At 47.7% G+C, this 15,905-nt stretch overlaps 1 protein-coding gene across 2 annotated transcripts; it reads right to left on the bottom strand.

The window, feature by feature from the left end:
- Positions 1–1,018: 1,018 nt before the first annotated feature.
- LOC311123352 (uncharacterized protein) lies at positions 1,019–15,243 on the bottom strand. Of its 2 annotated transcripts, none has more exons than XM_084197621.1 (9): positions 15,108–15,243; positions 9,017–9,120; positions 8,666–8,744; positions 7,655–7,859; positions 6,934–7,005; positions 4,671–5,704; positions 3,445–4,271; positions 2,702–2,926; positions 1,019–2,481 (listed from the first exon to the last, which is right to left on the bottom strand). In XM_084197621.1, exons 1-9 carry the CDS (start codon positions 15,200–15,202, stop codon positions 2,228–2,230), a joined length of 2,895 nt encoding a protein of 964 aa, XP_084053747.1. In that variant the 5' UTR covers positions 15,203–15,243; the 3' UTR covers positions 1,019–2,227. The 2 variants fall into 2 exon arrangements, with proteins under 2 accessions (XP_084053747.1, XP_084053748.1); XM_084197622.1 differs by having other exon boundaries at positions 2,717–2,926.
- Positions 15,244–15,905: the final 662 nt, after the last annotated feature.

The following is a 15,905-nucleotide window of genomic DNA, read 5'->3' as shown; positions in this document are numbered from 1 at the left end:
TGTACAATACCAACTCGCAAATGAAAAAACAAGTTACGGATAGCACAAACAAACCAGTTTACGTAATGATCATATCGTTTTATGTACACTGAAACTGGCAAGATGATAGCATGAAACAATGTAAGATTATACGTGATTATGCTAAATAAATTCAACTATCTGTCGAGAGGTGTTGTGTGGTTTTAATCCAATAAGACAAGATGTCGGGTTTCTTGGCACTCAGATAGACCTGCAAAGAAGCCTAGCTCTGGTCCTTGGCGTTAGTGCGACTTGCTAAAGCTGAGAAGGCTCAGGCCGGGATTCAACCCGACCGCACTTTGTCAGCTATGCACTTTTTAAAGGTAATGTTCCCGAATTCGTGGAGACCGCATGCATGGTAAACTCTGCATATGTCGGCTTAAATTGGAAATTACCTTTAAATGTCAAGCGCGCTATAACGCAAATCTACCACTGATCGGATTGAATGCTGGCCTAAGCGTTAGCAAGCCACACTAACGCCCTGGACTGGAGCTACAAGCAGCCCATCATCTAACTGCAAAACCATGGAGGCTAGAGTAGCTGAAGAAAGGCTGGAGCTACACTGGTCAGTCTGAAAAGACGAAACGATCAACACAAACGACGTAACAACACTGCATGTAAAAAATAAACATAACGTGGCATAGTATTCAGCTATGCTCACTCTTCTGAAAAATGCCCCCCAAAAATCACTTTGAAGTAACATAGTAGAACACAGCCAAGTTAAATACGGAACTCTGCTCATCGCAGAAGAATGGGCCGACGGCCTAATGCACCTTTCTAAACTCCTTTTAGGAAAACGGATCTGCAACAGGCACAAAATAAAAGAAAGATGCCAACAACAAGAACATACTTGGTGTATTGTAGGCAAATAAGTATTCAACTGCTGTCTTGTAGTGTCAATTTTGAAGGGAGCGGGAAAAAGCCCCAAGCTGACTATACAGTGTCTTAGGTAGTGCAAAAAGAAACTTCACAACACATTGATGGTGGCGTTTCCTTTCCCCCCCCCCCCCACTCTAACCCAGGGGCTCTCTAGCTCCGCTCCTGGGGTGCAGGCTTTTGCTCCGGCCCAGCACTATTAACACACCCGTTTTAAATAATTAACTAACCATCGTCTTTCAGTCAGGTCTAGTTTGATCAGGTGAGTTAGTGCTGGGCTAGAACTAAAGCATGTCCAGGACTGGGTGTTGGAGACCCTTGCTATAACATCTTCTCAGCACTAGAAATACACACACTACAGCCTCAAACCCTAATAGTGTCACCTTTAGTGTGTTCAGAAAAGTCCCTACAATACTTGATTATGTCAAAAACACCCATGAAACACTGGAGTCCAAAAAATCTAAATACAACAATCTGTGGTGTGTTAGCTCAACATTGTTTGTCTCGTTTTAGAGAGACAACTAAATGAAAATGTCCATATTCACAGGTTGTGGCCACTCCTACACAGTCACTCCTTCTCTCACTCCCACAGTCTCTCCCTCGTTTTGTCTCAGAGGACCATATATAAGGGTATCAACACCGATGATCATTTCACCAGAATAAGACCCTCAATATTTATTGTAAAGGAGCATCAAGCTCATCACCCTTGTACTTTCACCACCCTTTGAAGTTCATCATAATTTATTTAATCTGTAGCCTAATAAACGGCATGCTTTCCTGACGAGTCATAGTGGGAGGACCACACAACATGTCATCGTGTGACTCCAAGTTTACCTCGATACGATGGTAATTATATCAATATTTGCGCATAAAAGCATTTCCACCGACATTTCTCGCATACTTCATTTTACCGACACAAAAAGATCCCACCGTGTCTAGCGTATTTTGTTTTGTTGACACTTGGAAAATTTACCGACAAATGTTCTGTTTCCATCAGGCCGGTCATGACATTTTGGACCCGACATGTACTTAAAAAGCTTGGATGGAGACCTGCTTAATGAGATGTAGGCTACATTCCAATACCCACATTAGCATACCACTTTAAACACACGGCCATTACATTGCTTCCTTAAGCATCAACTCTGTTGCGCCACAGAGTTGACCATCAGCAAAAAAAAAATATTACAGAGTTGACCGTCATTGCTGTAACGTTACGGAGTTGACCACTCCTCTGTTTTGGCTTCCTTCCTTCATAAGTAGCACGCTTAGTGAGGATACTGTGGAGCTATTGTCGTGTCCATCCATCAATCTCACAGTCTGTCCGTCAGTCTTCTCAGCACACCATGATGGGCGTCCCGTCGCCCTCGCGCCGCTGGTTCTTCTTCAGCAGCTGGATGCGGTTGTGACAGTAGAACTTGATGGCCCGCCAGTCGCGCCGGTTGGTGACCAGCAGCGGGCAGCTCTGAAGGCAGCGCTCGCAGTCGGCCTTGGCCGGCACACGCAGCTCGGCGATGTTGCAGGTCAGGTGCTCCTCCACAGCGGCGCGCTCCGCGTCCGACCACGGGCGCTTGAGGACGCCGCGTTTGCCTGTGCGGGGAGAGGGTGGGTTAGTACACACAGGGATGGATCTGTGTAGACATGTCTTTGTGGTGGGTTGTATACAGTACACACACACTACTGTGTACATACACACACATACACACACACCCCTCCCTCTATGGCTTACAGGCACACACACTTCTGTATTGGTCTTGAATATCTCAACTCTTTCGTAGTATGACTATGCAATAAACACACACACACACACCTGATTTGGGCCCACCTGAGCCTCTCCTGCGGCCGGGGAGCGAGGGGGAGAGGGGCGATGCGGAGGAGGGTGTGACCTTGAGTTTCCTGGCACGCGGCGTCCTGCCGTTGGTCCTGCCCTTCCTCACCATCAGCAGGCTGGGAGGGGCCACCTCGCCCTTCTCCTTCCCCCCCTCGCCGTCAGAGTCACCCTCCGAGTACGAGTCGGCCGAGTTCCCTGACATCACTGTAGGGGGAGAAAGAGAAGGGTCAAATACATGTCAATGTTTCTCAACTTTAACTACAACGCTGGTCCTCATCATACTAAAGGGCAGTCCTTAAAATGAACAATCATCAGGAGACGACACTAAACTGTTTTACCCCCTAGAGTCGATTGACGCACTGTTGCGTCAATCTAAGTAACATCATAAAAAAATCCCCATCAAAATCCGTCAGTTTAAGCTAGATATCGTAGGCATCCGCCTATGTCGCACTTCCGCATCTGCGGTGAAAGGTGACAGAGCTAGAGCGGTGTTTGTCAGACCATGAGACATCCCGAAAATCGGTCTCACGAAAACGTCAGATCGGTTTGACCTACAGCTATCCTTTCTCTAACGGTCATCATGCTTTGTTCCATCGGTTCTATTATATCAAGCAGGTTGAATCAAGCACACTTAATATACAGTAAAGGAGAGAAAAATAACTCCACTTCTAGTTTGACTATTCAGGTCTGACGTATATGTTAACTCCTCAGTGTCTCCTTACCGTCAAGCTCCAGACAGATGTGGTGGAGGCTCATCCCTCGGAACAGCACGCCGTCTCTCTCCCCGCACAGCACCACGCGCCCCACTCTACCCATCAGCCCCGGGTCCTGGCCAATCCTGCCGCAGCTCTGCGTCACGTGGTACTCGCGCTCCAGGAAGTGTTCCAGGCGTTCTACCGCGTTCCCTCCCGGCTGTCCTGGCTCCTCCCCCTCGCCGAGCAATAGCAGCTGCGTCAAGATGGCGACCTGGCGCCGGACGCGCGTCTGGGTGAGGGCGCGGGGGTTCCGGGTGCCGCTGGAGCGGGCCAGGCTCCGGAGGAGGTCGGTGCCCCGGAGGGGGGTGGCTGGGGAGTGGTACGGCCGGGCGAAGACGTACGGGTTCTGGGGATCGACGCCGACATCTTGCCTGGTCTGGAGGAGGAGTTCCAGACACGGCTCGCAGTGCGGTGGCAGGATGAGGGGCTGGACTCTTCCTCGTTTGCCCTGGACACCTACTCGAGGCAAATGCGGAAGCACGAGACGCTCAAAGGGCGAAAGCGATGCCTCCAGGGGTGTGAGGGCGGGTGGGGCGCCGGGGGGCACCGGCACAGGGCACTGGGGGGTGACACGGGCACGGTATTCGGCTATGGCCAGTTTGGAGACCTCGCACTCGCGCCGACGGTTGTAGAGGATGAGCAGGGCGAGGGAGGAGTGGCACAGGAGGCGCCAGGCCTCGGCGGATTGGAGCTGGCGGGACAGGGAGAGGAAGGCAGAGTGCTGGAGCCTGCGCAGGTAGAGAACCAGGGAAGACAGGGAGGAGAGGAGGGGCAGCATGTGGAGACGGCCCAAACTGAGGGAGAGGGAGGGAAAAAGTGAAAGAAAGAGGGAGAAAGGAGAGAGATTAGTTTCAATTGCAGTGTCAGTTATTCATTTATTCAAAGCACTATGCAATGGGGAAAAATCTATTTAAAAGTATCTACTATATTCATAACATATATTGATAACATCACATCAGCAGTTTGAAGTTACTTTTAAGTCAGTCTCAGTTGATTGATTTAGTCATCTTATTTGGAGCATGCTAAAAGCATTCCTACTTTTTTACATTCACCAATGCTAAAAGCTAAGCAGTAGTTCAGTTTGCTGACACTTTGCTGATCCATCAACTACATTCTCAACATCCATTCGATGAGGTGAATTTGTCATTTAGGTGAACTAGTCCTTTAACGGAGTACCAACCTCCCACCCTCACCTCAATAACTCCTTCTCCTTATCCTCCGCTCCACTGTCGTCTTCCATCATTCCGTTTTCCTCCTCTTCTTCATTTCCATCCTCTTTAGGCGTCCGTTCCATCTCTTTGGGCGTCTGCTGAAAGACGTGGGGACAAGCCGCCTCTACCTCTTCCTCCTCTTCTTTGGGCTTCACCACCTCCACCAAATCTTCCTCCTCCTCTTTTTCCTTCTTCACTTTGCGCAGTCCCGCCTTTCTGGGCGGGGCCACAGCCACCGGAGGTGGGCTTCTCTTCAGAACGGACACGGCCATGGCACTGCACCCTCGGGGCGGAGTCAACACCAGGGGGGAGGAGTTTCTCCCGACGGAGGAGGAAGGGGATTGGGCGGTGGGACGTTGAGGAGACAGGGCGGCTGCGGTGCCCCCCTGTGGTGGCTTGTGGGAGTTTTGCTCCGCTCCTGATGACGCCGATGATGACCGAGGTTGCTGCTGGGACTGAGCGTGGTGTGCGGCGTGCGCGGCCGCCAGGTGGGGCATAAAGCGCTCGATGAGCACGGCGCGGATCTCGGGCTGGTTGGGGTGGTGCTTGTCCAGGTGGCGCCCCAGTGAGCGGAAGTGGCGCCCGCAGTAGGTGCAGCTCAGCTTCTGGGGGGGCACGCCCATGCCGACCCCCCTGGCAATGTTAATGCTGATGTTCGCCGTCGTGTTGGGCCCCAACGGAGCCGGGGATTTGAACAGAGAAGGGCGAGAAGAGTTGGAGGAGGAGGGAGGGGGGGAGAAGGTGATGGGGCGGTAGGACGCGGAGAGGGGAGGGCGGCCCGGGGACGTCCGGTGAGGGGTGGATCTCTTTTTGGAGGGGGTGGTGGTCCGGCGGCGTTTGCGGCGGCGAGGTGTGCGTCTCTGACCCCCGTCCTCGTCCCCCTCATTCTGGGGATCCGAGTCGCTGGCGTTGGAGTGGGAGAGGGGGGAGGAAGAGGGGGAGAGGGGCCAGGAAGGAGTGAGGTAGTCCTGGGCAGAGAGAGATGGGGGCGGGGGCACGGGCCCGGACTCTTCCTCCTGAGAGAGAGAGAGACAGAGACAGAGACAGAGAGACAGAGACAGAGACAGAGACAGAGACAGAGACAGAGAGAGAGAGAGAGAGAGAGAGAGAGAGAGAGAGAGAGAGAGAGAGAGAGAGAGAGAGAGAGAGAGAGAGAGAGAGAGAGAGAGAGAGAGAGAGAGAGATGAGTGGTGTTTGAGCCAGCTGTGTGTGGAGTACATGTACATACACTACTGTTCAAAAGTTTGGGGTCACTTAGAAATGTCCTTGTTGTTGAAAGAAAAGCAATTTTTTTGTCCATTAAAATAACATCAAATTGATCAGAAATACAGTGTAGACATAGTTAATGTTGTAAATGGCTATTGTAGCTGGAAACGGCTGATTTTTTATGGAATATCTACATAGGCGTTCAGAGGCCCATTATCAGCAACCATCAGTCCTGTGTTCCAATGGCACGTTGTGTTTGATAATCCAAGTTTATCATTTTAAAAGGCTAATTGATCATTAGAAAACCCTTTTGCAATTATGTTAGCACAGCTGAAAACTGTTGTGCTGATTAAAGAAGCAATAAAACTGGCCTTCTTGAGACTAGTTGAGCATCTGGAGCATCAGCAATTGTGGGTTCGATTACAGGCTCAAAATTAAATAGTACCCGCAAAACACCAGTCTCAACGTCAACAGTGAAGAGGCGACTCCGGGATGCTGACCTTCTAGGCAGAGTTGCAAAGAAAAAGCCATATCTCAGACTGGCCAATAAAAACAAAAGATTAAGATAGGCAGTCTGAGATATGGCTGAGACTAGTATTTTGCGGGTACCATTTCATTGTGCTTCTCAATCCTGGTCCTGGGGACCCAAAGCAGTGCACATTTTAGTTTTTGCCTTAGCACGCCACACCTGATTAAAATCATCAAAGCATCTATGATGAGTTGATCATTTGAATCAGCTATGTAGTGCTAAGGCAAAAACTAAAATGTGCACTCCTTTGGGTCCCCAGGACCAGGATTGAGAACCACTGGTTTAGAGTGTCTGTGAATGGTGGGTGTGTGAATGAGGAGTGTCCAATGAGAGCGTTGAGTGAGCAATACTAGTATATTACAACGCTTCGAATCCTACAAGCAAAGTGAGTTTTGAGGGTATATTAGACAGGTAAATAGAATGTAAACATTATAGACAAGCACATCAGTATAATATTAAGTGTTGTATAAATATAGTAGGTGTATGTAGGCAACAGGTGTCTTTTCTTACCTTTTTGATACTGTTGTTCTCAGGGTCAGAGATACACTCATATCTCCCTGGAGACACGGTACCACGGAAACCCTGGAGGAATATAGGCCCCATTAACATTCATTATTATCACCCAGTGCTGTCAATCAGACAGTCAAACCAATAACAGTAGCTACTCAAAAAGCACTATATACTATAATTAGTCAAATACAGTAGTCAGCCCAGTTGAAAATACCCAGATACGCATTATGGCCCAAAATAATTACTCAACGATTTCTGTGAGGAAAAAGAGGATTATTTAACCAGAGTAAAAGTAAACAGCGCAGAATTGTGTTGCACGTGATCCAATCGATAGTTGCAGTACTTACAACTTGCCTCGGATAACACAAACCATGGATATTGTGGCATACTGTCTATTCAAAATGTAACTATTTTGTAGTTATTTTGCTCACTGCATGGGATTTATTTCCATTAGGAAATGTAAGTTGTTCGTTGAAAACACTATTCACCAAATAGAAAGGTGGGTAAACTGCATCTTACTTGCATTTACGTTTCACTACATCCCAGGTTATATCGGTACCAGCCATCGCCATGGTTACAGTTACGTAGGCTCTAACAGGTACATCGCCATGGTTACTCACCATGGCAACAGTTACCCGGGCTCTTACAGGTATATCGCCATGGTTACTCACCATGGCTACAGTTGTTAGGCTCTTACAGGTGTGTCACCATGGTTACTCACCATAGTGTTGTCTCCCCACTCGGTCAGGCTGTAGTCAACGGTGATCTCCTCTCCCTTGGTGATGTCTCGGATCGCTATGACGACCAGACGCACCTGGCTCCCACAGTGTACCTCTCGGATGCGGCAGTTTGGAGGAGGGGGGTACATCACCGCCGCCCCCCTGCCCCCGCTGGATCCCTCCTCACCCAGCTCTGAAGACCCACTGCTGAGAAGGGGGAGGGAGGGAGGAAGAGAGGTGGGGAGAGAGAGAGAGGAAGGGAGGGAGAGAGTGAAGGGGAGGGAGGGAGATAGATCAGCACACGTGGACCTATCCATACAAAATCAGCAAAGATAGCACAGACACTAACTGTAGCTAACACACACACTTTCAATCAATACAATTACACACTGCAACACACACACACACACAGCTACCCCACGCAAAACAGCACAACTATACAAAACATTAGGAACACCTCCTCTTCCATGACATAGACTGACCAGGTGAAAGCTTTGTTCCCTTATTGATGTAACTTGTTAAATCCACTTCAGTCAGTATAGATGAAGGGGAGGAGACAGGTTAAAGAAGGATTTTTAAGCCTTGAGACATGGATTGTATATGTGCCATTCAGAGGGTGAATGGGCAAGACAAAAGATTGCCTTTGAACAGGGTACGGTAGTAGGTGCCAGGCACACAGGTTTGTGTCAAGAACTGCAATGCTGCTGGGTTTTTCATGCTAAACAGTTTCCTGTGTGTATCAAGAATGGTTCACCACCCAAAGGACATCCAGCCAACTTGACACAACTGTGGGAAGCATTGGAGTCAACTCAATATTAGGAAGGTGTCCTTAATGTTTTGTATTATACATGACAAAAAACACACAGCCCCCTCAACCCCCCCATCCACACACACATAGAAAAATATACACACATTACAACACACACAATAAAAAGTACACAAATGTTATCAAATATAATAAAAATATCATAAAAATAACACCATGAAATGAAATCACACACAATCACACTCACCAGATCTGAGCAGGGTCATTGATGTAGCATGGTCCATCCAGTGTTGGTCGTTTGTTCTCGGCAGCCTCCTTACCATCACCTGACAGAGGAGTATAAAAGGATTACACGAGCACACACACACACTGACACGCACGAAAGGACACACACACACAAGGTCATCACCCTTCCCCCACCTAAACACATATGCACATCACACACACGAACTCAAACGCACATTTATCTAGGTCAGCACGCACACACACCCCCCTCTTTCACCCTATAACACACACAATCCTGTACGCATGCACACACACACTACACAACTATTACACACAGTCACACAAGAATCATCAATAAAGGACAAACACCCACCTGGACCGTAGCTGTGTTCGGAGCTCTCCTCCTCATCCTCTGTGACAAAGACTCGGTCGCACACTTTCACTGGCGTTCCCTTCCTTTTCCTCCCACAGCCGCGTCTGTGGAACACACACACACACACAGAGAGAGAGAGAGCGAAAGAGCGAGAGAGAGAGAGAGAGAGAGAGAGAATTGTATCAATCCCCCAGGCGGACCAATCTTCACATCAATCAAGTAGGAAAAGCAATCAATACACTGATCACCAATAGGAACCCAGTCTCAATTTCTGTATCCAATTACTTTCAACCAATAACAACTGAATCATTGATTCATTTATTGATTCATTTAGACTATTTATTGGTAAAATTGCAATTATTTTGGTTTATTTGGGGAAAATGCTGAATGCTGACTGGGAAGAATTTGGGCAGAATTGGTCCAAATTCTTACTGGGTTAATTGGTGTTGAAGGGACATTTGTGAATCACAAGCCACAATACACTGATCCAAGGTCTGTGTTGAGTTTCGCTCCACTACCAGGGATTCAGGATACAGGGATGGTAAGCTGATCAGAGATCTATGCTTACGGTGCAGGTTCTAGCCATAGCGTAAAAGCCACTTGTAAGAGCAGAGGATACACTAGGAGCTGATCTGAGCTAATCTTTCTTTGCCTCAATCCTAGCCGTAACCATTCAAATCCAAGCACTAGAAACTGGCTTTGGATCAGTGTGACTTAGGGCAGTTTTTCTACACACACACGCAAATGTTGTTTTCTGTAATTCTTTATATTTTTTCCTTACATGACATTGGAGGCTCTTAAAACTAGGCCATAGGAAAACAGTGCCTTGGTTTCTCAAGTGTTCATTACTGCGTGTGTGTTTGTGCGTGAGGTGTGTGTGTGAGCGAGGATTGTGTGTGTGTCGTGTGTGTGTGTGAGAGAGAGAGAGACTCTTTGAGCAGAGATATCAACCAGACTCGCTGTCTTTGTATTGATCCACCCCTCGCTCTCCATCTGGACTCGTGATAATGTACGTGTGTGTGTGTATGTGTGGCGCTCTCACATGTGTGTGCGCGCCTGCACTTTCTTGTGTGCACACTCTCTCGTGTGAGTGAGTGAGTGTGTGTGTGTGTGTGTGTGTCTGCGCGGTCACTCATGTATGCCCATACTTTTTTCAACTAAGCTTGGGCCTAGTTGCTCTTTCTTAAAGTAACAGCTTTCTTTTAAATGCGTTTCACCCATTCCCCATTGTATGAGGTAATTACATTATCTAGAATGGCCTGTAATGGTAACGCTATAAGAGGCATTAGCAATGACTGATTTACATACAGTACAGTGGTTTACAGTAGTGTGTGTGTGTGCATGCGTTTGTAGTACAGTACCACAGTCTTTCTAGCCTGGTAAATACCTCCCCTTAGGTTATATACACTACATGACCAAAAGTATGTGGACACCTGCTTGTCGAATATCTCATTCCAAAATCTTGGGCATTAATATGGAGTTGGTCCCCCCTTTGCTGCTATAACAGCCTCCACTCTTCTGGGAAGGCTTTCCACTAAATGCTGGAACATTGCTGCGGGGACTTGCTTCCATTCAGCCACAAGAGCATTAGTGAGGTCGGGCACTGATAGGCGATTAGGCCTGGCTCGCAGTTGGCGTTCCAATTCATCCCAAAGGTGTTCGATGGGATGAGCGACTTACAGTAGTGAGTGCATACATTTACATACTTGTTTTGTACTGGTCCCCCGTGGGAATCGAACCCACAACCCTGGTGTTGCAAGCGCCATGCTCTACCAACTGAGCCACACGGGACCTCCAGAGGCCAATGGTGGCGAGCTTTACACCAATCCAGCCGACGCTTGGCATTGCGCATGGTGATCTTAGGCTTGTGTGCGGCTGCTCGGCCATGGAAACCCATTTCATGAATCACCTGACGAACAGTTCGTGCTGACGTTACTTCCAGAGGCAGTTTGGAACTCGGTAGTGAGTGTTGGAACTGAGGACAGATGATTTTTACGCGCTACTCACTTCAGCACTCGGCGGTCCCATTCTGTGAGCTTGTGTGACCTACCACTTCGCGGCTGAGCCGTTGTTGCTCCTAGACGTTTCCACTTCACAATAACAGCACTTACAGTTGACCGGGGCAGCACTAGCAGGCCAGAAATTTGACAAACTGACTTGTTGGAAAGGTGGCATCCTATGACGGTGCCACGTTGAAAGTCACTGAGCTCTTCAGTAAGGCCATTCTACTGCCAATGTTTGTCTATGGAGATTGAATGGTTGTGTGCTCGATTTTATACACCTGTCAGCAATGGGTGTGGCTGAAAAAGCCGAATACACTAATATGAAGGGGTGTCCACATATCTTTGCATATATAGTGTATTTCCTAACCAATTTGTCCCAATGGAATTTTGCTTATTTCTCCTTGATGGCTTTATGTGTCTTCAAATACAGCAGGTGGGACAAGTGTCAAATGTAATACTACGTATGTGTTTGTGAATTCTACATGATTCAATGTACTACGATCACACATTATATATATGCTTTTGACCAGGGACCAGTTATGACCACGTCATATCGCCAGTCTAGGATTTATCATGACATGTTCATGTAAGCCCAACCAGGATTGAGGAAGTAAGTCCATAGGAGTGTCTCTCTTGGTGATTTGTGTGTGTGTGTGGTCTATTCTAGTACTGTCTAATCAGATGTCTCTCTTCTCCATTCCATCTGTCTTTCACTCTATCATGCTCTTTCTCTTCCTCCCATTGACTCTCTCCATTCCCCTATCTCTCCCTCTCCTCTCCTCTCCTCTCTCCCACAAACAAACACACTCTCACACACACAGCCCTCCTCCTTTGCCAACCCACATACACACACACACAAATACACAAACAAGTCCTCACTCAAGACCAACATGTGCACACACACACACAGTTCTAGGAGCCCACATGTGCACACACACACTCTTCTGCCTTCCCCCACTCTGGCCCATATGCGCACGCACACACACGCACACACACACACACACACACACACACACACACACACACACTCTCAGGCTTACAGGCACACACACACACACACATTCTCTCTTCAGCCAAGCTCACATGCACGCACACACACCCCTCCCCCCTCTCTAAAGCTCACTTGCTCACACACACACACACACGCAGGCAGGCTCGCTCAAGCGCACACACACTCACTGTCTCTCTCCCTCCCTCTCTCAAATATCCAAACCCACAGTCTCATGTTCCCTCTCTCTCTCTCTACCCCTCTCTCTCTCTCACACACACACACACACACACACACACACTCACACAACGCAAACACACAAAACACACACACTCACACAAAGCGCACACACACAAAACGCACACACACACACAATCTGCACCATACACACTCCTAGACTTCTTCATTTTTCCTTCAATACACCTCCTTTCTCACTCTAAAACACACACACTCAATCTCCAGAACACATGCGCCATCTCTTTCTCCCATGCACGCACATACGTTTCAATACACACACACACATCCTCTCACACACTACACTAGTCTCCATAAGACACGCATGCACACACTCCCTCCTCCATGGATAACATTCTCTCTACACGCACACACTCCCACCCTCCCCCCACTCAGTCACACACAACACACACTCTCTCGCACACACACACCGTCCTTCCCTCTTTCATAAACAAAGTAGATGCATAAACACTCTCCTTTCCTCTGTCTCTTACACACAAGCAAACACACTGCCCTTGTCTAAGTCACACACACACACAAACCTTGTCTCTGTCTCCCCCTTTCACACACACCCTTCCCTTTTTCTCTCTGCCTGCAGAACACACACACACACACACACACACACACACACACACAGACACACACACACACACACACACACACCCTCCCCCTTCTCCCTCTGCCTCCAGAACAAACACACACAGACACATTCTCTCCCCTGCTTGCTCTCTCTCACACACACAGTCTTTTTTTATTTTTTTCCAAGACACACAGACACTCATTCTCCCTCCCTTCTCTGTTTCAAAAGCGCACGCACAAACACACACACTTCCTCACCCTCTCTCCATCACACACCCTCCCCTTCTCGTTCCCTCTCTTACACACACACACTCCCTCTTCTTGCTCTCTCCCCTTTAAACACACTCTCCTTCCCCCCCTCTCTGTAACACACTCTCTCTCTCTCTCTCTCTCTCTCTCTCTCTGTAACACACACACTCTCTCTCTAACACACACACCCTCCCCTTCTCTCTTCATCACAAACACACTATCCCTCCATTTCTTAAAGACAGACACACACACTTTTCTTCACCAGTCTGCACTGTCAGTTTAAAATCACTAAACAAAAACAAAAATCTCTCACATCTCACACACACACAAAATATGATACCCCAAAATGTTAGTCTCTTACCATCCTAAACACTATTCTTTATACTTCGAAGACAACACACTAATGGAAAGTCAGAAACATCCACACATTCTCTCTCTCTCACACACACACAATCTTCCCCTTTGCTTTATCCCTTCTACAAACACACACACACACAAACCCACACATTTCTTGGTTACACATAAACACACTAGTCCCTCACACACATACCACTCCTCTCTCTCTCTCCCCCCCACGCACACACACACACCACAAACAAACACTCATACACCCTCCCCCACTAAGTAACACACATGCATGCACAGACACACTCTTCCCTCCCCTTCCCTGTGCCTCTCACACACACACTTCCCCTCTATCTCTCCCTCACACACACACTCCCCCTTTATTACACAAATATGCTCACCCTCACGTACACATGTCCTTCACAGTCTCGCTCCTCACACACACTCTCCCTAAAAACACACCTTATTTATTTATCTCCTTTTTACCTCACAACACTGCTCTCTCACTCACCCCTTTCTCTCACACAATCTCTGAAAAACACACCTTTTCACTTTCCCCCTCTCCTCTCCTCCCCCCCCCCCCCCCCCCCCCCCCCCCCCCACACCTTTATTCCATTTCTCATCTTTCTCTCTCACACACACGAATACACACACACCCTCCCTCTCTTAAACACACACACTCACACTCACATACACACAACTCCTCCCCTCCTTTCTCTCTCACACACACACTCACATGCCACCCCCTCTAGCACACACACCAAACACTCCCCCCTCCCTGTCCTCTCTCGCTCTCTCACACTCTGTGCTCATTCCTCTCACACACACACTCTTGTTCTCTTTGTCACACAGTCTCTCCACACAACACGCACCCCCTCCCTCTCACACACACATACTGTGTCTGTCTCTGTCACGCACACACTCTCCCTCTCTCCAACACACACACACACACACACACACACACTCCTCCCCCTTGCTCACACACACTCCCTCCCCCTCTCTCTAGCACACACACTCCCCCTTCCCTCCCCCCTCTCTCTCTCTCACACACACACACACACACACACACACACACAGTACTCATTCCTTTCTCTCACGCTCTCCCTGTGTGTGTGAACTCTCTCTTCTCACACAACCACACACACTCACAGTGGGAGAGAGGCTCTGGCAGCATATATAACAGGTCGCCATAGCAAAAACGAACAAACATTATACTTGCGTTTACTTCTGTTTGTTAAGAGTAGCTACTAGTAACGATTGATAACTCCTTGACTTGTTGGTTGGCTTGTGTTAGCTAGTAATTCACATACAATTCACATTTGAGAAAAATGTGCTAACTACACAAGTACAGTAACGTTAGTTTGCTAAATGCTAACGTTAGCTCGTACAGTTCTCGTCTCACACACATACACCCACACACCTATCAAGCTGCTATGTGAAGTGAGTAGCAACTATTGCAACTAATGTACATCAGAGTATAATTTATACGGGTTTCTCACACAATGTCTAGCAGAGAATAAGTTAATAACGAATGTGTTACGCATTATAAGTTTAATTTGAGCCTAGTACAATATAGCGTTAACTCAAAACACGCGCGCGCACACACACACCATCTCGCTCGCACTGTCACTTCAGAAAATTACCTTTAAATGTAGCTATGGCTACTAATTAACTAACTGACTAAAACCCTCACCCCCTAGGTGTCGGCTCCGGTTTGGTTCCCTCTCCGTCGCTGTCCAGGGTCGGTGGCTCCCGGTAGTCGAAGAGCGAGCGTACGGTCTCCGCCATGTTAGCAATCGACTAGTCTTCTTAGTACCTCTCTCACTCTCCGGCTCTCTCTACTAGCTCACGCGAAGGTTATTCTAGCCACTCCCATTGCCTCAGAGCGGAGGGATGAAAAATAAATAAACAACAAGCTACTAAACGATATGTTTAGCTCATATACAACACATAGTTAGTGACTGTCTATAAAAATAACATCCATACATTGTGGTAGTAGTAGTAGTGTCGTTTTGAAGTGAATGTGCTTAGAATGCTTATTCTTTGGAAGTACGGTAAAGATCCAACCCTACATATATAAGCAATGGACTCGTCTGCGGAGAGAGGATGAAAGAAGAGTTGTTGTCTAATGCCTACCCGTTTATAGGAGAATAATTGATTAGCTTGGTAACTGTAACTGGAAGAAGCAGAAACAATGTCTGTCTTTGTCTCTTTCAGGAATTACCAGCGAATTTAAACACGTTTTCTTGCTGAGAGTAATGTTTTACCTCTGCAAGAACCCCAAGATATCATCAGAGTTGACTTTGAATTAAACTGCTGAGGCAACTTGATTGTGCACATTAGCGCCACCTAGTTTAGTACCCCCGATTTCACTACTGAAACGTTATTTACCAGCACCCCTATCATATCTACAGTTTGAGTTATTCTGGTACAATGACCATTGAAGATGGACATAGGCTCACGTAAGTGAATGGGTGAATTCAGGTCTCTA

Source organism: Coregonus lavaretus (assembly GCF_964263955.1).
Source record: "Coregonus lavaretus genome assembly, contig: HAP1_SCAFFOLD_1988, whole genome shotgun sequence".
Lineage (NCBI taxonomy): Eukaryota > Metazoa > Chordata > Actinopteri > Salmoniformes > Salmonidae > Coregonus > Coregonus lavaretus.
Note: the sequence above shows the minus strand (reverse complement) of the source record. Positions and strands in the feature narration are given on the sequence as shown.